Raw genomic sequence first — 24,507 nt, 5'->3', positions numbered from 1 at the left:
GGGAAGGAAATCCTAGAAGTTACTCGCGGGGGGTGAAGAGGGAACACACAGGGGTCGCACGTGGGGGGGGGGGGGAGAAGAGGGAACACACGGGGTCGTATGCAGGAAGGGTGAGAAGAGGGAATCCACAGAGGACGCACGCAGGAGGGTGAGAAGAGGGAACACACAGGGGGGAGAAGAGGGAACCCACAGGTGTCGCATACAGGGTGGGGAGAGGGAGAGAACTCACAGGGGGTCGCAAGCACAAGGGTAAGAAGAGGTAACCCACAGGGGTCGCACGCAGAAGGGTAAGGAATCCATTGGAGTCGCACGCCGGGGGGGGTGAGAAGAGGGAACAGACAGGGGTCGCACACTGGGGGGAGAAGAAGGAACCCACAGGGGTCGCACACAGGGGGGGGACAAGAGGGAACCTACAGGGGTCACACGATGGGGGAGAGAAGAGGGAACTCAAAGGGGTAGCATGCAGAGGGGGGAAAGAGGGAACCCACATGGGTCGTACGCTGGGGGGGAGAAGAACCCACAGGGGGTCGCACGCAGGGGGGAAGAGTGAACCCACAGGGATTGCATGCAAGGGGGGTGAGAAGAGGGAACCCACACGGGTCGCACGCGGGGAGGGCGGGGGAAGAGGGAACCCACAGAGGTCGCACACGGCGGGAAGAAGAGGGAATCCAGATAGGTCGCACGCAGAGGGGGAAGAAGAGGGAACCCACAAGGGTCGCACGCGGGGGTAGAGAAGAGAGGACCCACAGGGGTCGCATGCAGAGGGGGGGAAAGAGGGAACCCACATGGGTCGTACGCTGGGGGGGAGAAGAACTCACAGAAGGTCGCACGCACAAGGGCAAGAGGAGGTAACCCACAGGGGTCGCACGCAGAAGAGTAAGGAACCCATAGGAGTCGCACGCAGCGGGGGGGGGGGGGGGGGGTGAGGAGAGGGAACCCATAGGGGTCGCACACAGGGGGGGAGAAAAAGGAACCCACAGGGGTCGCACACGGGGGGGGGGAGAAGAGGGAACCCACAGGGGTCACACGCTTCGGGAGAGAAGAGGGAACTCAAAGGGGTAGCATGCGGGGGGGCAAGAGGGCACCCGCAGAGGTCGCACGCGGCGGGGAGAAGAGGGAATCCACAGAGGTAGCATGCAGAGGGGGAAGAGGGAACCCACAAGGGTCGCACGCGGGGGTAGAGAAGAGAGGACCCACAGAGGTCGAATGCAGAGGGGGAAAAGAGGGAACCCACAGGGGGTCGCACGCAGGGGGGGGGGAGAGGGAACCCACAGGGGTCGCATGCAAGGGGGGTGAGAAGAGGGAACCCACAGGGGTCGCACGCGGGGAGGGCGGGAGAAGGGGGAACCCACAGGGGTCGCATACAGGGTGGGGAGAGGTGGAGAACTCACAGGGGGTCACACGCACAAGGGCAAGAGGAGGTAACCCACAGGGGTCGCACGCAGAAGAGTAAGGAACCCATAGGAGTCGCACGCAGGGGGGGTGAGAAGAGGGAATCCACAGGGGTCGCATTTAGAGGGGGGGGGAAAGAGGGAACCCACATGGGTCGCACACAGGGGGGGGAGAAGAACCCACAGGGGGTCGCACGCAGGGGGGGAAGAGGGAACCCACAGGGATTGCATGCAAGGGGGGTGAGAAGAGGGAACCCACAGGGGTCGCATACAGGGTGGGGAGAGGTAGAGAACTCACAGGGGGTCGCACGCACAAGGGCAAGAGGAGGTAACCCACAGGGGTCGCAAGCAGAAGAGTAAGGAACCCATAGGAGTCGCACGCGGGGGGGGGTGAGAAGAGTGAACCCATAGGGGTCGCACACAAGGGGGGAGAAAAAGGAACCCACAGGGGTCGCACACAGGGGGGGGAGAAGAGGGAACCCACAGGGGTCACACGCTTCGGGAGAGAAGAGGGAACTCAAAGGGGTAGCATGCGGGGGGGCAAGAGGGAACCCACAGAGGTCGCACGCGGCGGGGAGAAGAGGGAATCCACAGAGGTCGCACGCAGGGAGAAGAAGAGGGAACCCACAAGGGTCGCATGCGGGGGTAGAGAAGAGAGGACCCACAGGGGTCGCATTTAGAGGGGGGGGAAAAGGGAACCCACATGGGTCGCACGATGGGGGGGAGAAGAACCCACAGGGGGTCGCGCGCAGGGGAAAGAGAGAACCCACAGGGGCTGCACGCAGGGGGGGAGAGAAGAGGGGACCCACAGGGGTCGCATGCAGAGGGGGGGAAAGAGGGAACCCACATGGGTCGCACGCTGTCGGGGGGGGGGGGGAGAGGGAACCCACAGGGGTCGCACGCAGGGGGGGTGAGAAGAGGGAACCCACAGGGGTCGCACGCAGGGGGGGTGAGAAGAGGGAACACACAGGGGTCGCACGCTGTCGGGGGGGGAGAGGGAACCCACAGGGGTCGCATGCAGGGGGGGTGAGAAGAGGGAACCCACAGGGGTCGCACGCAGGGGGGGTGAGATGAGGGAACCCACAGGGGTCGCACGCAGGGTAAAGGCTGATGCACACAAGACCCATATGTCAGGCCGCACTACAGTGCTGTGGCCACTTCTGCCCAGCATTCCCAGGAGGTAATGGTCCGGTATCACAAACAAATGGAAAAGTACAGAAAGTTCTGGCAAGTTGTGTATAGCAGCAGCACATCGGTGCCACAGGTGCCAGGCGGGTTTCACAATGTGTTGTCTGTAATTACACCCATATACAGGGCGGTGAGGGCACAGGCTACCCGTTCTGCCCACAGCCCAGCCTGGCACACACCAGAAGACTCTGCAGCACACATTGCCCATATGATACCAGCTGTCTGTGGTGCAGTAACAGCCCTCCCCCCAGTCCGGGCACCTGCCACTCACCAGCTCGGCCACTGCGTCCTTCCAGCCGGGGCCTGACTTCTGTCCAGGACAGCAGCCACCGGCCAGGGTCCAGGGTCACCTCACAGCTGTGACTCTTCACGGACAGCACAGAGCACAACACCGGGGGAGAGGGCGGCTGCACGGGCTCCATGACGTCTGCTTCAGGTGCCCGTACACACTGGCAGCACCCGCGGCGCCCCCGCTGCCCGATCACATGGATTCTTCCCAGCTAGCGGTCCGGGACTTCCATTGTCTGCACCAAGAGCTTCCGAGGCCCCGCCCCTCGCGTCAACACGTATGCAAATCAACCGCGTCTGGGAGGAGCTGCAGGATGGCAGACACTAGAGCAGCGGAGAGGGAGACGTGCTGACACAGCTGGCGGCTCCGGGGTCTCTGTACTGACTGGGTATAGCTGGCGGCCCTGGGGTCTCTGTACTGACTGGGCACAGCTGGCGGCTCAGGGGTCTCTGTACTGACTGGGTACAGCTGGCGGCTCCGGGGTCTCTGCACTGACTGGGTATAGCTGGCGGCTCCGGGGTCTCTGTACTGACTGGGCACAGCTGGCGGCTCAGGGGTCTCTGTACTGACTGGGTACAGCTGGCGGCTCCGGGGTCTCTGTACTGACTGGGTACAGCTGGCGGCTCCGGGGACTGTGTACTGACTGGGCACAGCTGGCGGCTCCGGGGACTGTGTACTAACTGGGCACAGCTGGCGGCTCCGGGGTCTCTGCACTGACTGGGCACAGCTGGCGGCTCAGGGGTCTCTGTACTGACTGGGTACAGCTGGCGGCTCCGGGGTCTCTGTACTGACTGGGCACAGCTGGCGGCTCCGGGGACTGTGTACTGACTGGGCACAGCTGGCGGCTCCGGGGACTGTGTACTGACTGGGCACAGCTGGCGGCTTCGGGGTCTCTGTACTGACTGGGTACAGCTGGCGGCTCCGGGGTCTCTGCACTGACTGGGCACAGCTGGCGGCTCCGGGGTCTCTGTACTGACTGGGCACAGCTGGCGGCTCAGGGGTCTCTGTACTGACTGGGCACAGCTGGCGGCTCCGGGGTCTCTGTACTGACTGGGTACAGCTGGCGGCTCCGGGGACTGTGTACTGACTGGGTACAGCTGGCGGCTCCGGGGTCTCTGTACTGACTGGGCACAGCTGGCGGCTCCGGGGTCTCTGTACTGACTGGGCACAGCTGACGGCTCCGGGGACTGTGTACTGACTGGGCACAGCTGGCGGCTCCGGGGTCTCTGCACTGACTGGGCACAGCTGGCGGCTCCGGGGTCTCTGCACTGACTGGGTACAGCTGGCGGCTCCGGGGTCTCTGCACTGACTGGGCACAGCTGGCGGCTCCGGGGTCTCTGTACTGACTGGGCACAGCTGGCGGCTCAGGGGTCTCTGTACTGACTGGGCACAGCTGGCGGCTCCGGGGTCTCTGTACTGACTGGGTACAGCTGGCGGCTCCGGGGACTGTGTACTGACTGGGTACAGCTGGCGGCTCCGGGGTCTCTGTACTGACTGGGCACAGCTGGCGGCTCCGGGGTCTCTGTACTGACTGGGCACAGCTGACGGCTCCGGGGACTGTGTACTGACTGGGCACAGCTGGCGGCTCCGGGGTCTCTGTACTGACTGGGCACAGCTGGCGGCTCCGGGGTCTCTGTACTGACTGGGCACAGCTGACGGCTCCGGGGTCTCTGTACTGACTGGGTACAGCTGGCGGCTCCGGGGACTGTGTACTGACTGGGCACAGCTGGCGGCTCCAGGGTCTCTGTACTGACTGGGCACAGCTGGCGGCTCCGGGGACTGTGTACTGACTGGGCACAGCTGGCGGCTCCGGGGTCTCTGTACTGACTGGGCACAGCTGACGGCTCCGGGGACTGTGTACTGACTGGGCACAGCTGGCGGCTCCGGGGTCTCTGTACTGACTGGGCACAGCTGGCGGCTCCGGGGTCTCTGTACTGACTGGGCACAGCTGGCGGCTCCGGGGTCTCTGTACTGACTGGGTACAGCTGGCGGCTCCGGGGACTGTGTACTGACTGGGCACAGCTGGCGGCTCCGGGGACTGTGTACTGACTGGGCACAGCTGGCGGCTCCGGGGTCTCTGTACTGACTGGGCACAGCTGGCGGCTCCGGGGTCTCTGCACTGACTGGGCACAGCTGGCGGCTCCGGGGTCTCTGCACTGACTGGGTACAGCTGGCGGCTCCGGGGTCTCTGCACTGACTGGGCACAGCTGGCGGCTCCGGGGTCTCTGTACTGACTGGGCACAGCTGGCGGCTCAGGGGTCTCTGTACTGACTGGGCACAGCTGGCGGCTCCGGGGTCTCTGTACTGACTGGGTACAGCTGGCGGCTCCGGGGACTGTGTACTGACTGGGTACAGCTGGCGGCTCCGGGGTCTCTGTACTGACTGGGCACAGCTGGCGGCTCCGGGGTCTCTGTACTGACTGGGCACAGCTGGCGGCTCCGGGGACTGTGTACTGACTGGGCACAGCTGGCGGCTCCGGGGTCTCTGTACTGACTGGGCACAGCTGGCGGCTCCGGGGTCTCTGTACTGACTGGGCACAGCTGACGGCTCCGGGGTCTCTGTACTGACTGGGTACAGCTGGCGGCTCCGGGGACTGTGTACTGACTGGGCACAGCTGGCGGCTCCAGGGTCTCTGTACTGACTGGGCACAGCTGGCGGCTCCGGGGACTGTGTACTGACTGGGCACAGCTGGCGGCTCCGGGGTCTCTGTACTGACTGGGCACAGCTGACGGCTCCGGGGACTGTGTACTGACTGGGCACAGCTGGCGGCTCCGGGGTCTCTGTACTGACTGGGCACAGCTGGCGGCTCCGGGGTCTCTGTACTGACTGGGCACAGCTGGCGGCTCCGGGGTCTCTGTACTGACTGGGTACAGCTGGCGGCTCCGGGGACTGTGTACTGACTGGGCACAGCTGGCGGCTCCGGGGACTGTGTACTGACTGGGCACAGCTGGCGGCTCCGGGGTCTCTGTACTGACTGGGCACAGCTGGCGGCTCCGGGGTCTCTGCACTGACTGGGCACAGCTGGCGGCTCCGGGGACTGTGTACTGACTGGGTACAGCTGGCGGCTCCGGGGACTGTGTACTGACTGGGTACAGCTGGCGGCTCCGGGGTCTCTGCACTGACTGGGCACAGCTGGCGGCTCCGGGGTCTCTGTACTGACTGGGCACAGCTGGCGGCTCCGGGGACTGTGTACTGACTGGGCACAGCTGGCGGCTCTGGGGTCTCTGCACTGACTGGGTACAGCTGGCGGCTCCGGGGTCTCTGCACTGACTGGGCACAGCTGGCGGCTCCGGGGTCTCTGTACTGACTGGGCACAGCTGGCGGCTCCGGGGTCTCTGCACTGACTGGGCACAGCTGGCGGCTCTGGGGTCTCTGCACTGACTGGGTACAGCTGGCGGCTCCGGGGTCTCTGCACTGACTGGGCACAGCTGGCGGCTCCGGGGTCTCTGTACTGACTGGGCACAGCTGGCGGCTCCGGGGTCTCTGTACTGACTGGGCACAGCTGGCGGCTCCGGGGTCTCTGTACTGACTGGGTACAGCTGGCGGCTCCGGGGACTGTGTACTGACTGGGTACAGCTGGCGGCTCCGGGGACTGTGTACTGACTGGGCACAGCTGGCGGCTCCGGGGACTGTGTACTGACTGGGTACAGCTGGCGGCTCCGGGGTCTCTGCACTGACTGGGTACAGCTGGCGGCTCCGGGGTCTCTGTACTGACTGGGCACAGCTGGCGGCTCCGGGGTCTCTGTACTGACTGGGTACAGCTGGCGGCTCCGGGGACTGTGTACTGACTGGGTACAGCTGGCGGCTCCGGGGACTGTGTACTGACTGGGCACAGCTGGCGGCTCCGGGGACTGTGTACTGACTGGGTACAGCTGGCGGCTCCGGGGACTGTGTACTGACTGGGTACAGCTGGCGGCTCCGGGGTCTCTGTACTGACTGGGCACAGCTGGCGGCTCCGGGGTCTCTGCACTGACTGGGCACAGCTGGCGGCTCTGGGGTCTCTGCACTGACTGGGTACAGCTGGCGGGTCCGGGGTCTCTGCACTGACTGGGCACAGCTGGCGGCTCCGGGGTCTCTGTACTGACTGGGCACAGCTGGCGGCTCCGGGGTCTCTGTACTGACTGGGCACAGCTGGCGGCTCCGGGGTCTCTGTACTGACTGGGTACAGCTGGCGGCTCCGGGGACTGTGTACTGACTGGGTACAGCTGGCGGCTCCGGGGACTGTGTACTGACTGGGCACAGCTGGCGGCTCCGGGGACTGTGTACTGACTGGGTACAGCTGGCGGCTCCGGGGTCTCTGCACTGACTGGGTACAGCTGGCGGCTCCGGGGTCTCTGTACTGACTGGGCACAGCTGGCGGCTCCGGGGTCTCTGTACTGACTGGGCACAGCTGGCGGCTCCGGGGTCTCTGTACTGACTGGGTACAGCTGGCGGCTCCGGGGACTGTGTACTGACTGGGTACAGCTGGCGGCTCCGGGGACTGTGTACTGACTGGGCACAGCTGGCGGCTCCGGGGACTGTGTACTGACTGGGTACAGCTGGCGGCTCCGGGGACTGTGTACTGACTGGGCACAGCTGGCGGCTCCGGGGACTGTGTACTGACTGGGTACAGCTGGCGGCTCCGGGGACTGTGTACTGACTGGGTACAGCTGGCGGCTCCGGGGACTGTGTACTGACTGGGTACAGCTGGCGGCTCCGGGGTCTGTGTACTGACTGGGCACAGCTGGCGGCTCCGGGGTCTCTGCACTGACTGGGCACAGCTGGCGGCTCCGGGGTCTCTGTACTGACTGGGCACAGCTGGCGGCTCCGGGGTCTCTGTACTGACTGGGTACAGCTGGCGGCTCCGGGGACTGTGTACTGACTGGGTACAGCTGGCGGCTCCGGGGTCTCTGTACTGACTGGGTACAGCTGGCGGCTCCGGGGACTGTGTACTGACTGGGCACAGCTGGCGGCTCCGGGGACTGTGTACTGACTGGGTACAGCTGGCGGCTCCGGGGACTGTGTACTGACTGGGTACAGCTGGCGGCTCCGGGGACTGTGTACTGACTGGGTACAGCTGGCGGCTCCGGGGACTGTGTACTGACTGGGTACAGCTGGCGGCTCCGGGGTCTCTGTACTGATTGGGCACAGCTGGCGGCTCCGGGGACTGTGTACTGACTGGGTACAGCTGGCGGCTCCGGGGACTGTGTACTGACTGGGTACAGCTGGCGGCTCCGGGGACTGTGTACTGACTGGGTACAGCTGGCGGCTCCGGGGTCTCTGTACTGACTGGGTACAGCTGGCGGCTCCGGGGACTGTGTACTGACTGGGTACAGCTGGCGGCTCCGGGGACTGTGTACTGACTGGGTACAGCTGGCGGCTCCGGGGACTGTGTACTGACTGGGCACAGCTGGCGGCTCCGGGGACTGTGTACTGACTGGGTACAGCTGGCGGCTCCGGGGACTGTGTACTGACTGGGTACAGCTGGCGGCTCCGGGGACTGTGTACTGACTGGGCACAGCTGGCGGCTCCGGGGACTGTGTACTGACTGGGTACAGCTGGCGGCTCCGGGGACTGTGTACTGACTGGGTACAGCTGGCGGCTTCGGGGTCTCTGTACTGACTGGGCACAGCTGGCGGCTCCGGGGACTGTGTACTGACTGGGCACAGCTGGCGGCTCCGGGGTCTCTGTACTGACTGGGTACAGCTGGCGGCTCCGGGGTCTCTGTACTGACTGGGTACAGCTGGCGGCTCCGGGGACTGTGTACTGACTGGGTACAGCTGGCGGCTCTGGGGACTGTGTACTGACTGGGTACAGCTGGCGGCTCCGGGGTCTCTGTACTGACTGGGCACAGCTGGCGGCTCCGGGGACTGTGTACTGACTGGGCACAGCTGGCGGCTCCGGGGACTGTGTACTGACTGGGTACAGCTGGCGGCTCCGGGGTCTCTGTACTGACTGGGTACAGCTGGCGGCTCCGGGGACTGTGTACTGACTGGGTACAGCTGGCGGCTCCGGGGACTGTGTACTGACTGGGTACAGCTGGCGGCTCCGGGGACTGTGTACTGACTGGGCACAGCTGGCGGCTCCGGGGACTGTGTACTGACTGGGTACAGCTGGCGGCTCCGGGGACTGTGTACTGACTGGGTACAGCTGGCGGCTCCGGGGACTGTGTACTGACTGGGCACAGCTGGCGGCTCCGGGGACTGTGTACTGACTGGGTACAGCTGGCGGCTCCGGGGACTGTGTACTGACTGGGTACAGCTGGCGGCTCCGGCGTCTCTGTACTGACTGGGCACAGCTGGCGGCTCCGGGGACTGTGTACTGACTGGGCACAGCTGGCGGCTCCGGGGTCTCTGTACTGACTGGGTACAGCTGGCGGCTCCGGGGACTGTGTACTGACTGGGTACAGCTGGCGGCTCCGGGGACTGTGTACTGACTGGGTACAGCTGGCGGCTCCGGGGTCTCTGTACTGACTGGGCACAGCTGGCGGCTCCGGGGACTGTGTACTGACTGGGTACAGCTGGCGGCTCCGGGGACTGTGTACTGACTGGGTACAGCTGGCGGCTCCGGGGACTGTGTACTGACTGGGTACAGCTGGCGGCTCCGGGGTCTCTGTACTGACTGGGCACAGCTGGCGGCTCCGGGGACTGTGTACTGACTGGGCACAGCTGGCGGCTCCGGGGACTGTGTACTGACTGGGTACAGCTGGCGGCTCCGGGGTCTCTGTACTGACTGGGCACAGCTGGCGGCTCCGGGGACTGTGTACTGACTGGGCACAGCTGGCGGCTCCGGGGACTGTGTACTGACTGGGTACAGCTGGCGGCTCCGGGGTCTCTGTACTGACTGGGCACAGCTGGCGGCTCCGGGGTCTCTGTACTGACTGGGCACAGCTGGCGGCTTCGGGGACTGTGTACTGACTGGGCACAGCTGGCGGCTCCGGGGTCTCTGTACTGACTGGGCACAGCTGGCGGCTCCGGGGACTGTGTACTGACTGGGTACAGCTGGCGGCTCCGGGGTCTCTGTACTGACTGGGCACAGCTGGCGGCTCCGGGGTCTCTGTACTGACTGGGCACAGCTGGTGGCTCCGGGGTCTCTGTACTGACTGGGCACAGCTGGCGGCTCCGGGGTCTCTACTGACTGGGCACAGCTGGCGGCTCCGGGGACTGTGTACTGACTGGGCACAGCTGGCGGCTCCGGGGTCTCTGTACTGACTGGGTACAGCTGGCGGCTTCGGGGACTGTGTACTGACTGGGCACAGCTGGCAGCTCCGGGGTCTCTGTACTGACTGGGCACAGCTGGCGGCTCCGGGGACTGTGTACTGACTGGGTACAGCTGGCGGCTCCGGGGTCTCTGTACTGACTGGGTATAGCTGGCGGCTCCGGGGTTTCTGTACTGACTGGGTACAGCTGGCGGCCCTGGGGTCTCTGTACTGACTGGGCACAGCTTGCGGCTCCTGGGTCTCTGTACTGACTGGGCACAGCTGGCGGCTCCGGGGTCTCTGTACTGACTGGGTACAGCTGGCGGCCCTGGGGTCTCTGTACTGACTGGGCACAGCTTGCGGCTCCTGGGTCTCTGTACTGACTGGGCACAGCTGGCGGCTCCGGGGTCTCTGTGCCGACTGGGCACAGCTGGCGGCTCCGGGGTCTCTGTACTGACTGGGTACAGCCAGGGGTGAACCTAGCCTCTCTGCTGCCTGAGGCGAACGGAAAAATGGCGCCCCCCCAACAGTCCCTGCCTCACTGCCTGTGCACACACATCCCTCCACCGGACCCGGTAATCGCCGCTCGCAGTGGCATACCGGCAGAGGTGTATCTAGGGTTTCTGGCACCAGGGACAAGAATTCATTTTGGTGCCCCCCCTCCACCAAGGACATATGCGGTTTGTACACTTAGTCATGTACCCACGAGCTCCTCTCCCTAATGCCCTCAATGTTCAGTGAGAAACAGAAGAGAAGCTCGTTGTCACCAGACCATAAGTATGAAAATCGCATATGAGTGAAGTGTCCATGTGACGACTACTGGAACCTGCAGAGCTGAATCCTGACATCGCAGCTTCTGAATTCTCACAACGCATGCACTGCACACTACTAGGATTCTCCCTTGCCGGTGGACGGTCATGTCAGCACAAGCATGTGATTTGTATACTTCTGACCACATTCCGACTAGACGTGCCCGGCCTCGCTTAGTTCATTTTCATTGACGGAGGCCACGCATGTCAGCACGTGACCGCGTGTATGTAAATCACCAGCACGAGAGAATCCTGACAGCGTGCAGTTCGCACTGTGAGAAGTCTGCAGTCACAAAGAATGACTGCAGACTCATTACAAACCTGGACAACCCCTTTAAAGCTCCTAACATAAATAAAAACATGAGAATTAGTATCACAAATAACATTTACATCCAGGTACCTTATAGATGGCGTTGACTCTGGAGCCGTTCTTCTTTTCTTCATCTTGTCCAGACCCCATGATGAGTTTTCTCAGCCACAGCCGTCTCTGCAGACTTCCATCTTTTCCGCTCTTTTGCAGAAAATCTCCACAAGACGCCCTTAAAGATACAAGTGTCATTATAATGCTCCGGAATAAAAAATTGCCCCTCGCTATATTGTCTGCACAAAATATGACCCCCACACTGTCCCTCTTATGGTACATGCTCTTCACACTGACCTCTCCTTTCTATACCGGCCCCCTCTTCACACTGTCCTCTCACACTGTGTCCCCCCTATAGGGCCTAGTATTTATACTCCATATTTATACTCCATCCTCCCACCCTGTGTGCATGGCTCCCCCATCCTTCTCCCCTGCGTTCGCGGCTCCCCCATCCTCCCCTGCGTTCACGGCTCCCCCATCCTTCTCCCCTGCGTTCACGGCTCCCCCATCCTTCTGCCCTGTGTTACGGCTCCCCCATCCTTCTCCCCTGCGTTCATGGCTCCCCCATCCTTCTCCCCTGCGTTACGGCTCCCCCATCCTTCTCCCCTGCGTTACGGCTCCCCCATCCTTCTCCCCTGCGTTCACGGCTCCCCCATCCTTCTCCCCTGCGTTCACAGCTTCCCCATCCTTCTCCCCTGCGTGCATGGGTCCCCCATCCTTCTCCCCTGAGTTCACGGCTCCCCCATCCTTCTCCCCTGAGTTCACGGCTCCCCCATCCTTCTCCCCTGAGTTCACGGCTCCCCCATCCTTTCCTGCGTTCAAGGCTCCCCCATCCTTCTCCCCTGCGTTCACGGCTCCCCCATCCTTCTCCCCTGCGTTCACGGCTCCCCCATCCTTCTCCCCTGCGTTCACGGCTCCCCATCCTTCCCTGCGTTCATTGCTCCCCCATCCTTCTCCCCTGCGTGCTTGGCTCCCCTATCCTTCTCCCCTGCGTGCATGCCTCCCCTATCCTCCCACCCAGCGTGCATGGCTCCCCATCCTTTTTCCCTGTCATACTCACCTCTCACCGCGCGGCACAGAACAGAACTTCCTGGCATCTCTTCTGCAGCGTCTTCCTTCCTGTCTTCAGCGCGCACATGATAGCGCTAATTAAGGTAATGAATATGCGCATATTCATGACCTTAAATGAGCGGTACCATGTGACCGCTGAAGACAGGATGCGCTGCCGGCGCTGAGACACAGTTGCACCCACCGCTGGAGGAAGGTGAGTATTACGTCTTCAGGGAGGAGGGGGGGGCGGGCACTTGACCGCGGAGTTTTATAAAAAAAAAACCTAGCAGCGCAAATCCAGTTACTACGGAATCTGCCACCCCCCCTCTCTTCTGCCGCCTGAGCCAAAGGGCTCAAGTCGCCTAATGGAAGAAGCGTCCCTGGGAACAGCTGGCGGCTCCGGGGTCTCTGTACTGACTGAGCACAGCTGGCGGCTCCAGGGTCTCTGTACTGACTGGGCACAGCTGGCGGCTCCGGGGTCTCTGTACTGACTGGGTACAGCTGGCAACTCCGGGGTCTCTGTGCTGACTGGGTACAGCTTCTATCTGATGAGTACTGCTTGCTGGAGGATACAAGAGCCTCCTCCTTGTCTATACTGTCCTAATGTATACTGAAATTATAACTGTCCAATAACAGGCAGCTTAGTGTCCCAATCAGTGCCCCCTAAGGCTATGATCATGCAATGGTTTTTTTTTCTGCTTTTTTTTCGCAGCAAAACCTCTATTGGCAGTAAAAAAAAACTTGCTGGAAAAAAGCCTGTTTTGTTTGTTGTTTGTGCATTTTTCCTGCTTTTTTTCAGAGTACATTTGTCTCTCCTGTAAGCTGATAAAGTTTATTGCTAAAAATAAATCTGATTCTGCTTCATCTACCTGCTTTTTTTCAGCGTTTTTGTTTTCCACCAAATGGGTGAAAAAAGTTGAAAGAAGTTGTCACGGTTCACACCGTGCTGCCAACACTATGTCAGGGATCCTGGGGAGGATATCTTTATCGTCCCCACTACTCACACCAATTTGTCATGAACCGGGGTTGTTTGATTGCCCCTGGTTCCTTCTGAAGGGGATTTATCTATATCCCACTTCCCAGTTCCGGTTTGGAACTTGCAGCTCTCTGGCGCCCCCTTACCCTCAGGTCAGACTAGGTACTGCACCTAGGGTAATTAGCGCCAGAAAGGCTGCCTGCTATGTACTGGCTATTGGGCTCACTGCAGCGAGGGCGATTAACTACTCCCACTCAGGCGGGAATAATAACAACGCCGCCATCGCTATGCAGTTTCCCAAACGCACCGAAAAAAGTATGCTGCCACCAGCTCCGATTCAACCAAAGGTTTAACGGGGCCGGAGCCAACCCAAATCAGTAGCGTAATTCACTTCAGAGGACGCACAGTCGTATAGAGCAGAAGGGACAAGCTAGCAATTAAATATTTTACGCCATTAAAAATTAGGCAGTGTTTACAAAGTATAAAAAGATATTGGAAAGGAGACGATTCGTATATACATTACAGCTTACAAAATAAAATAAGATTAACGAAAGAAAACACTTACAGGTTATGTAATTGTTTCATCTTGGCTGGTCTGTGGATTAGGAGGATAAATACATCCAGATGCATGGAAACAGTTTGAAAAGCTGTTGCTAGCTGGCTTCCTGGACCAAGACTGAAGGCTGGGCTAAGAGTATAGGGTCTTATACTTCTCTGCTTGTGACATCACTAAAGCACTGGTTAATGATATGCTGTGATCTGAGAGATATTTACGTTTCTAGAGTCTGGAGATGACAAGGAAATTACGGAGTAAGAAGGGAGGGTGTTGTGAATTCTGTGGCCAAGCTCCCTCCTGTGGTCGTGAGTGGTATTGCGGCTGGTTCTGTCTATAAGCTTCCTTTGGTGGATGAGAGTGGTACTGCGGCTTCTGAGTTTCCTTCCTCAGCTGATGAGGTTAAGTCGTTAGGTGCTGCTCTATTTAACTCCACCTGGTGCTTTGATCCTGGCCTCCAGTCAATGTTCTAGTATTGGTCTTGCTTCCTCCTGGATCGTTCCTGTGGCCTGTCTTCCTGCATAAGCTAAGTTCTGCTTATGTTATTTTTGTTTGCTATATTTTCTGTCCAGCTTGCTATATTGGTTTTTCTTGCTTGCTAGAAGCTCTGAGACGCAGAGGGAGCACCTCCGTACCGTTAGTCGGTGCGGAGGGTCTTTTTGCCCCTCTGCGTGGTTGTTTGTAGGTTTTTGTGTTGACCGCAAAGCTATCTTTCCTATCCTCGGTCTATTCAGTAAGTCGGGCCTCACTTTGCTAAATCTATTTCATCTCTGTGTTTGTATTTCATCTTTACTCACAGTCATTATATGTGGGGGGCTGCCTTTTCCTTTGGGGAATTTCTCTGAGGCAAGGTAGGCTTATTTTTCTATCTTCAGGGCTAGTTAGTTTCTCAGGCTGTGCCGAGTTGCATAGGGAGCGTTAGGCGCAATCCACGGCTACCTCTAGTGTGGTGTGATAGGATTAGGGATTGCGGTCAGCAGAGTTTCCACGTCTCAGAGCTCGTCATATGTTTTTGGTAAATGTCAGGTCACTTTGTGTGCTCTGAACATCAAGGTCCATTGTGGTTCTGAATTACCTGTTCATAACAGTACTGGAGGCCCAAAGTACTAATGCTTCTCAATAGAGGGAAAAGAGAAGTTCTGAGACCATTTTTTTTTCTTTGCACTGTGTTCTGTCTTTCTTTTCCCCTTTACATCAGGGTGGTTCAGAACACAGGTGTGGACATGGACATTCAGGGTCTGTCCTCTTTGATGGATAATCTCACTATAAGAGTACAGAACATTCAAGATTTAGTGGTTCAGAATCCTATGTTAGAACATAAAATTCCTATTCCTGAGTTATTTTCTGGAGATAGAGCTAAGTTTTTGAATTTTAAAAATAATTGTAAACTATTTCTGGCTTTGAAACCCCGCTCCTCTGGTGACCCAGTTCAACAAGTTAAAATCATTATTTCTTTATTACGTGGCGACCCTCAAGACTTGGCATTTTCCCTTGCGCCAGGAGATCCTGCATTATGTAATATTGATTCTTCCGAAATTGGAGCTGGGGCTGTTTTGTCGCAGAGAAGTTCTGATTGCTCGGTGATGAAACCATGCGCCTTCTTTTCCAGGAAATTTTCGCCTGCTGAGCGAAATTATGATGTTGGCAATCGAGAGTTGCTAGCCATGAAGTGGGCATTCGAGGAGTGGCGTCATTGGCTTGAAGGAGCTAAGCATCGCGTGGTGGTCTTGACTGATCACAAAAACTTGACTTATCTCGAGTCTGCCAAACGGTTGAATCCTAGACAGGCTCGTTGGTCGCTGTTTTTCTCCCGTTTTGACTTTGTGGTTTCGTACCTTCCGGGCTCTAAAAATGTGAAGGCGGATGCCCTGTCTAGGAGTTTTGTGCCCGATTCTCCGGGTTTGTCTGAGCCGGCGGGTATTCTCAAAGAGGGGGTAATTTTGTCTGCCATCTCCCCTGATTTGCGGCGGGTGCTGCAAAAATTTCAGGCTAATAGACCTGACCGTTGCCCAGCGGAGAAACTGTTTGTCCCTGATAGGTGGACGAATAAAGTTATCTCTGAGGTTCATTGTTCGGTGTTGGCTGGTCATCCTGGAATCTTTGGTACCAGAGATTTGGTGGCTAGATCCTTTTGGTGGCCGTCTCTGTCGCGGGATGTGCGTTCTTTTGTGCAGTCCTGTGGGATTTGTGCTCGGGCTAAGCCCTGCTGTTCTCGTGCCAGTGGGTTGCTTTTGCCCTTGCCGGTCCCGAAGAGGCCTTGGACACATATCTCTATGGATTTTATTTCGGATCTCCCCGTCTCTCAAAGAATGTCGGTCATTTGGGTGGTTTGTGATCGCTTCTCTAAGATGGTCCATTTGGTGCCCTTGTCTAAATTGCCTTCCTCCTCTGATTTGGTGCCGTTGTTTTTCCAGCATGTGGTTCGTTTACATGGCATTCCAGAGAACATCGTTTCTGACAGAGGTTCCCAGTTTGTTTCGAGGTTTTGGCGAGCTTTTTGTGCTAGGATGGGCATTGATTTGTCTTTTTCATCGGCTTTCCATCCTCAGACAAATGGCCAGACTGAACGAACCAATCAGACCTTGGAAACATATCTGAGATGTTTTGTTTCTGCTGATCAGGATGATTGGGTGTCCTTTTTGCCTTTGGCTGAGTTCGCCCTTAATAATCGGGCCAGCTCGGCTACTTTGGTTTCGCCGTTTTTCTGCAATTCTGGGTTCCACCCTCGTTTCTCTTCAGGGCAGGTTGAGTCTTCGGACTGTCCTGGTGTGGATACTGTGGTGGATAGGTTGCAGCAGATTTGGACTCATGTAGTGGACAATCTGACTTTGTCCCAGGAGAAGGCTCAACGTTTCGCTAACCGCAGGCGCTGTGTGGGTCCCCGACTTCGTGTTGGGGATTTGGTTTGGTTGTCATCTCGTTATATTCCTATGAAGGTTTCCTCTCCTAAATTTAAGCCTCGTTTCATTGGTCCATATAGGATTTCTGAGGTTCTTAATCCTGTGTCTTTTCGTTTGACTCTTCCAGCTTCTTTTTCCATCCATAACGTGTTCCATAGGTCATTGTTGCGGAGATACGTGGCACCTGTGGTTCCATCTATTGATCCTCCTGCTCCGGTTTTGGTTGAAGGGGAATTGGAGTATATTGTGGAGAAGATTTTGGATTCTCGTGTTTCGAGACGGAAACTCCAGTATTTGGTTAAGTGGAAGGGTTATGGTCAGGAAGATAATTCCTGGGTCTTTGCCTCTGATGTCCATGCTGCCGATCTGGTTCGTGCCTTTCATGTGGCTCATCCTGGTCGGCCTGGGGGCTCTGGTGAGGGTTCGGTGACCCCTCCTCAAGGGGGGGTACTGTTGTGAATTCTGTGGCCAAGCTCCCTCCTGTGGTCGTGAGTGGTATTGCGGCTGGTTCTGTCTATAAGCTTCCTTTGGTGGATGAGAGTGGTACTGCGGCTTCTGAGTTTCCTTCCTCAGGTGATGAGGTTAAGTCGTTAGGTGCTGCTCTATTTAACTCCACCTGGTGCTTTGATCCTGGCCTCCAGTCAATGTTCTAGTATTGGTCTTGCTTCCTCCTGGATCGTTCCTGTGGCCTGTCTTCCTGCATAAGCTAAGTTCTGCTTATGTTATTTTTGTTTGCTATATTTTCTGTCCAGCTTGCTATATTGGTTTTTCTTGCTTGCTAGAAGCTCTGAGACGCAGAGGGAGCACCTCCGTACCGTTAGTCGGTGCGGAGGGTCTTTTTGCCCCTCTGCGTGGTTGTTTGTAGGTTTTTGTGTTGACCGCAAAGCTATCTTTCCTATCCTCGGTCTATTCAGTAAGTCGGGCCTCACTTTGCTAAATCTATTTCATCTCTGTGTTTGTATTTCCTCTTTACTCACAGTCATTATATGTGGGGGGCTGCCTTTTCCTTTGGGGAATTTCTCTGAGGCAAGGTAGGCTTATTTTTCTATCTTCAGGGCTAGTTAGTTTCTCAGGCTGTGCCGAGTTGCATAGGGAGCGTTAGGCGCAATCCACGGCTACCTCTAGTGTGGTGTGATAGGATTAGGGATTGCGGTCAGCAGAGTTTCCACGTCTCAGAGCTCGTCATATGTTTTTGGTAAATGTCAGGTCACTTTGTGTGCTCTGAACTTCAAGGTCCATTGTGGTTCTGAATTACCTGTTCATAACAGGAGGGATAACGAGTGACTTTACCAGAATGGTCTACTGCAGTTTAAAGCCACACCCTGCTCACACACTAGCTTCAAGTTACACAGTGTCTCTGATCTTGGCTTTGCCTGTGGATGGAGGAATGCAGAGGGGGGAAAGAACAAAGGGGGTCGCAACTGCATTGTGAGTGTGGGTGTAGGAAGCCATGTCCTTCTTAAACTAAACTCAATATAATATGGCATTATTGTGACTCCTCCCCTTTTGGACTGCGCTACGGAGGCAGAACCTCACGGTACTCCTCCATGCGCACCTCAGCAGGTTCACCCTGGCAGGACAACCCATCTGCATTGCCATGTTCCCTGCCCTTTTTGTGCTCGATGGTAAAATCGTACTACTGGAGGGCAAGGCTCCAGCATAGCAACCTTCCATTTGTTCCACTCGTGGCTTGTAGCCAGCACAGAGGGTTGTGGTCAGTCACCACAGTGAAGGTGCGACCATACAAGTAGGGTTGCAACCGTTGTAGGGCCCACACTATGGCCAGGCACTCCTTCTCAATGGTGGAATAGGCTACTTCCCTCGGCAGAAGCTTCCGGCTCAGGTACAACACCGGGTGCTTTGGTTCTCCGAGTCAACCTGGCTGAGCACAGCGCCGAGGCCAAACTTGCTGGCGTCGGTCTGCACAAAGAACGGTCAACTGCTGTTGACTGCTTTCAACACAGGGGCTTTGCACAGTGCTGTTTTCAACGCCTGGAAGGCCCCCTCACAGCCGTCGGTCCAGTTGACAATGTGGGGTAGCTCCCTCCTGGTGAGGTCCATCAAGGGTTTTGCCAGGCTAGTATAGTTCTGTACGAAGCGCCTATAGTACCCTGCAGTGGCCAGGAAGGACATCACCTGCTTCTTGATCCTGGGGGTGAGCCAGGACAGGATCACGCCCATTTTCCCAGGTTCTGGCTTTATCGACTTCCCACCTACCCGGTGCCCCAGGTAGTGGACCTCTCTCATGCCCATCTGGCACGTTCCTGGCTTGATGGTCAGACCAGCTCTGTGAAGTCGCCTCAGCACCTCCTTGAGATGCTGCAGGTGTTCGTCCCAGAAGGAACTGAAAATGGCAATATCCAGGTACGCCACCGCGTACTTCTCCAGTCCCTGAAGCAGGTGGTTGACCATCTGCTGGAAAGTGGCAGGGGCATTTGTCATGCCGAAGGGCATGACCGTGGACTCGTACACTCCGAAAGGTGTGATAAAGGCGGACTTCTCCTGCGTCTCAGGGCTCAGGGAAATCTACCAGTACCCTCGACTCAGATCCATTATGGTCAGGTATTTTGCGCCAGCTAACTTCTCAAGCAGCAAGCGGCATTGGGTGCGCGTAAGAGGCTGTGATGGCGTTGAGCCCCCATGTAGTCTACGCAGAATCGGGTGGTCCGATCCTTCTTTGGCACAAGAACTACAGGTGAGGCCCACACGCTCTTTGACCGTTGAATCACCCCCAGCTGTAACATCTCATCGATCTCCTGGCGCATAACCTGCTGCACCTCGTTGGAGATCCGATAGGGTGTTGCCGTAGTGGGGCATGATTCCCGGTGTCCACCTAGTGGACCGCTAACTCGGTCCTCCCAGGTCAGTTGGAGAACACGGCCCGGAAGGGTTCCACTTTGGTCCGCAACTGCAACCACTGGGGTTCGGTTAGCGAGGCGCTTACTTCCACGTCCTCAATGGACCCACCAGCCTTGGCTTGGGCCATAATATCCAGGAGGGGGTCTCCCTCCCCATCTTCGGGCAGGTTGCAGACCGGTAGGAGGAAAGGTTCACGTTCGTGATGGGCCTTCATCATGTTGACGTGAAAGGTCTTTCGCCTACCCTGTGCGTGGTCAAGCGTGACCACGTAGTGACCGGGTTGAGCTGTTAGTAGACGACGTATGGGCCTTCCCAGGCTGCCTGAAGTTTATCTTTTGGTACGGGGACCAGCACCCACACCTTTTGACCCACATGGTAGGTCCGCTCCCGGGCGTTCTGGTCATGCCAGTGCTTCTGGTTAGCCTGAGCCTGCATCATGTTGTCATGCACCAACTAACTGCGTCAAGGTCTGCATCTTGTCACGGAAGCGCATGACATACTCCACTATGAACACTTCAGAAGGGTTCGGCTCCTCTTCCCAGGATTCCCTGACCAACCCAAGGAGTCCCCAGACTCGCCTGCCGTACAGGAGCTCGAAGGGGTAGAACCCCGTTGAGGCCTGTGGAACCTCTCGGTAAGCGAACAGCAGGTGTGGAAGGTACCGCTCCCAGTCGCGTCCTTGGGTCTCAACCAGCATGCGTAGCATCTGTTTGAGGGTACCGTTGAAGCGCTCACACAAGTCATTGGTCTGTGGGTGATACTCACTCAATACCTGATGCTTCACCTGCATTCTCTTACAGAGAGCCTCCATTAGGCCGGCGTCACACTTGCGAGTTTTGCGGACGTAAGAGCGCAGAAACTACGTCCGTAAAACTCGCAAAACATACGGCACAATTATTCTCTATGCCCCTGCTCCTATCTGCCGTATTAAACTGATCAGTATTATACGGCTTTCTACGGCCGTAGAAAATCGCAGCATGTTGCGTTTGTCACCGTATTGCGCAAATAAAACGTCAATGAAAGTCTATGGAAGCCAGAAAAATACGGATTACACATGGACCAGCAGTGTGACTTGCGAGGAATACGCACTACTACTCTCAATCCACTCACTGAAGACCCTCGATCTGTAAATAAAAAAAAAATAATAAACCAACAATATACATACCTTCCGAGGATCTGTCACGTCCAACGATGTAAATCCATCTGAAGGGGTTAAAATATTTTGCAGCCACGAGCTCCGCTAATGCAGATGCTCATGTCTGCAAAACCCCGGAGAATGTAGGTAAAGTAGGTCATTGACCTATATTTACCTGCATTTGCGGTGAGGCGCCCTCTGCTGGCTGTTCCTAGATCGTGGGAACTTTCCTAGAAAGCTCCCAGGCTCGAGTTCATATGAGGACAACCAGCAGAGGGCGCCTATGTATATAGGCGCCAGTATATATGTTTTTTTGTTTTTTTTACACATGGATCCCTTGTATAGCCATATGTCGGTTTTGCAAGCCTGCGATAAAAACACGCAGTACGGATGACATACAGATTACATACGGAGGATGCCATGTGCAAAAAACGCTGAAACACCCTGCCTACGGAGGAGCTACGGACCACTATTTTCGGGACTTTTCAGCATATTACGGCCGTAATATACGGACCGTTTTTAATACGCTGTGTGTGACGCCGGCCTTAGGCGAGACATGAATTGGGTTCCTTGATCGATAAGCATCTCCCTGGGAAATCCTACCCTTGAAAAGATAGCCAACAGTGCATCCGCCACCTTATCTGCCCTAGTTGAGGACAGTGCCACTGCCTCTGGGTACCGGGTAGCGTAGTCTACCACAGTAAGGATGTATTGCTCTCCAGAGCTGCTGGGGATGGCCAGCAGGCCCACAATGTGCACCGCGGTCCTCTGGAAAGGCTCCTCTATCACTGGCAAAGGGATCAGGGGAGCCTTGAGAGCAGGCCCCGCCTTCCCCACCCGTTGACAGGTGACAGGAGCGGCAGTAGTTTGACACATCTGTCCCCATCTTAGGCCAATAAAAGTGTTGAAACAGCTGGGCCTTAGTTTTGTTGATCCCCAAGTGTTTCAAGCGAGCGGGATCTCATGGGCAATCCGTAACAACTCACCCCTGAATTGATGCGGGACGACCAGCTGTCTTTCCCTCAACCACTCCTTTTGCGATGTTCCAGGTACTGTCTCCCAGTACAAACTCCCTCGTTCCCAGGACACCCTCTCCTTATTAGTCACGGAGGTGGGCGTCTTGGCGAGGTACCTCAAATTCTCCAGGCTCGCATCTGTATGCAGAGCGGCCTGAAAATCCTGGCTAGGGGAAGCCAGAAGCGACGTCAGGGTCCCTTCCCCACGGGAACTCTCTGGGACCTGCTCTGGATCCATCTCTGATTCAGTCACAACGGTGACTGAGGAGGGTCCAGAAGGCAGAACGTTATCTGCGTTTCGGGCACTCTGGCTGTGGGTGACAGCAGCTACGTTGGCTGTCTCCCCGGGGATTTCCACAGACCAATCAGCCGGCGCTGGTATGGGTACTATCTTCCCATCCACCCTCAACTTTCCAGGAGCAATGCTACTTATGGACAAGTTACCTTCCTCGGTGGCACTGGTCAATTGCATGGCATCACCTTCCTCACTCTTCCCATGCACGTTCCCCATTTTCTTGAGCACTGACGGTTGCACCTGTTGGGGGTTCCTCAGCCATCCCACCCCGCAGAGTGACGTGGCTGAGCACTCCTGCACCTGTGGGCACATCAACCTTTGCAGAAGAATGATTATCAGTTTCAGTTGGTACATTTACATCATTTTCAGCAACATTCCTAGGGAACAAATGGTTATCAGGTAAAACATGCCTATGTTCATCATTTTAGCATCATCAATATTACTCTCGGTATTTTCTGAAAAATTATTATCCAATACATCATAACCTGGTAAAGCATGGTAAGGTAACACATGCAATTTCCCATTGCTATCATCAGCATTCGATCGGGGAGAGGAGTCAGGGACATAGTATGCAACCATTCTCCCCAAATCAGTCCCCAATAAAACATCAGTGGGCAAGTTATCGGACAGCCCCACTTCCTTCACCCCGCTTCCGGAACCCCAATCTATATAAACCGGAGCCATTGACAAGGGACAGCTGATGCCCCCAATCCCGGTGACAGGGTTTTCCCTGGAATGATCTCTTGAGGGGACACCAGTTCGGGTCGGATGAGGGTCCGTTCAACCCCGGTGTCCTTGAGGCCTGTAGAGACATGGCCCCCCACGGTGACTTGCTGCACGTTGTCACACACCCTCCCAACCACCCTATCCACCAAAAGAGCTGCTGCATTAGGCCCTGGGGCCTTGGCTGGGGGGTTCTTCTGCTTCTACGGACAGTTGGCGCTGATATGACCAGTCCATTTGCAGGAAAAATAATGGCGAAGGTCGATGGTAGGTCTAATGCTGTTGGTAACGAGGACAGGGCCTCTGGTGAGTGGACTTGCTGGGGTACTGTCGTTGGTTGCAGGCTTAACCCCTCTCCAGCTGGCAGTGACTGGCTTACGCACTTCCGATTTATGGTTCGCTTCATAGACATCGGCAATCTGTGCTGCTTTCGTCACGTCTTTGGGCTCTCTCTCCATCACGAACTGTCGCACCTCAGCTGGTAAAGATGTAAGAACTGGTTTTTGATCATCAGGTCTCGCAGCTGTGCAAAGGTGGTCACTGACAGTCCTTGGGTCCACTGGTCAAAGTGGGTCCCGAGTCCATGCGCCACATCGCTGTAACTGTCGTGTGGGCCACATTGGAGGTTCCAGAACTTCCTACAGTAAACCTTAGGTGTAAGCTGGTACTTGGTTATTAGGGCCTGCTTGATGGCCTCATAGTCGTCATCTTGGTCTGGCGGGAGAGAAGCAAACGCCTCCAGAGCTTTGCCTTTTAGCTCTGGGGTCAGGTATCGGGCCAATTGGTGCCCAGGCAGCCGGTACTGTCTGCAGGCTTTCTCAAAGGCCCGCAGGAAAGTGTCCAAGTCCCTGTCCTTTTCCATCACAGGAAAGTGCTTTGGCCGGGGTTTGGGTAACTGAGCGTTGCTTAGACTCACTGCTCGACTTGGATGACCCCTGCATTTGGAGTCGGGCTAACTCCAGCTGGTGCTCCCGCTCCTCTTGCCGCTCGGCTCTCTCAGCCTCCCGCTGGGCTCTCTGCCTCCCACTGGGCCTCTTCGAATTGCAGGACCAGCTGTAGACGTCTCTCTGTGTCAACTGCAGAGCATTGCTGCAGAGCCAGCTGCAGGCAGAGGTCCGCGCTTCCCTGGTTACAAGTAGGGCCGGCATTCAGCGGTTGGACCTCGGCTGCTGCACCACCTGCGCTGGTGCTGGCTTCTGCGTCTGCTAGGCTCTGAGGCCAAGCTTGGTCTTCTTCAAATTGCACGAGTTCAGTGACCATTTGTGCCTTGGATTTGCCTTGGGGGTCCAGGCCATGGTACATGCATACTCCAACAAGAGTGTCCTTCTTCTGCTGGGTGTACCAGGCTTCTTTTGCGGCCAATATTGCCAGATAAAAGATAGGATAGAAAAATGAAGAGAAAAGGAGGGGGGTAATCGCAAGTACACACAATTGTGTCTGGACTAGTAAACACTGAGCTTGCTCTCCAAACTTATTTGCGCAGAGTCCTCGCGAGAACTTTGCAAGTTTTTAGTGAGGGGAATGATTGCCCAAACCAGATCACTAATGCTCTATTATCCCACCGCTGCCACCAATATGTCACGGTTCACACCGTGCTGCCAACACTATGTCACGGATCCCAGCAGTATGTCAGGGATCCCGGGGAGGATATCTTTATCGTCCCCACTACTCACACCAATTTGTCACCAACCGGGGTTGTTTGATTGCCCCTGGTTCCTTCTGAAGGGGATTATCTATATCTCACTTCCCAGTTCCGTTTTGGAACTTGCAGCTCTCTGGCGCCCC

At 56.9% G+C, this 24,507-nt stretch overlaps 1 protein-coding gene across 2 annotated transcripts in view; it reads right to left on the bottom strand.

Annotated features, from left to right (window-relative positions):
• Positions 1-3,166, bottom strand: part of CERK (ceramide kinase) — a 218,523-nt gene extending 215,357 nt beyond the window's left edge. Inside the window, exon 1 of one of the 2 annotated variants that reach the window (XM_069764981.1) lies at positions 2,851-3,166. In XM_069764981.1, coding sequence (XP_069621082.1) covers positions 2,851-3,001 — 151 coding nt within the window. In that variant the 5' untranslated portion in view covers positions 3,002-3,166. The remainder of the gene's footprint in view (positions 1-2,850) is intronic. The other variant, XM_069764982.1, reaches the window with a different exon arrangement.
• Between the last annotated feature and the right edge of the window lie 21,341 nt (positions 3,167-24,507).

The sequence above is a fragment of the Ranitomeya imitator genome, chromosome 4 (assembly GCF_032444005.1).
Source record: "Ranitomeya imitator isolate aRanImi1 chromosome 4, aRanImi1.pri, whole genome shotgun sequence".
Lineage (NCBI taxonomy): Eukaryota > Metazoa > Chordata > Amphibia > Anura > Dendrobatidae > Ranitomeya > Ranitomeya imitator.
Note: the sequence above shows the minus strand (reverse complement) of the source record. Positions and strands in the feature narration are given on the sequence as shown.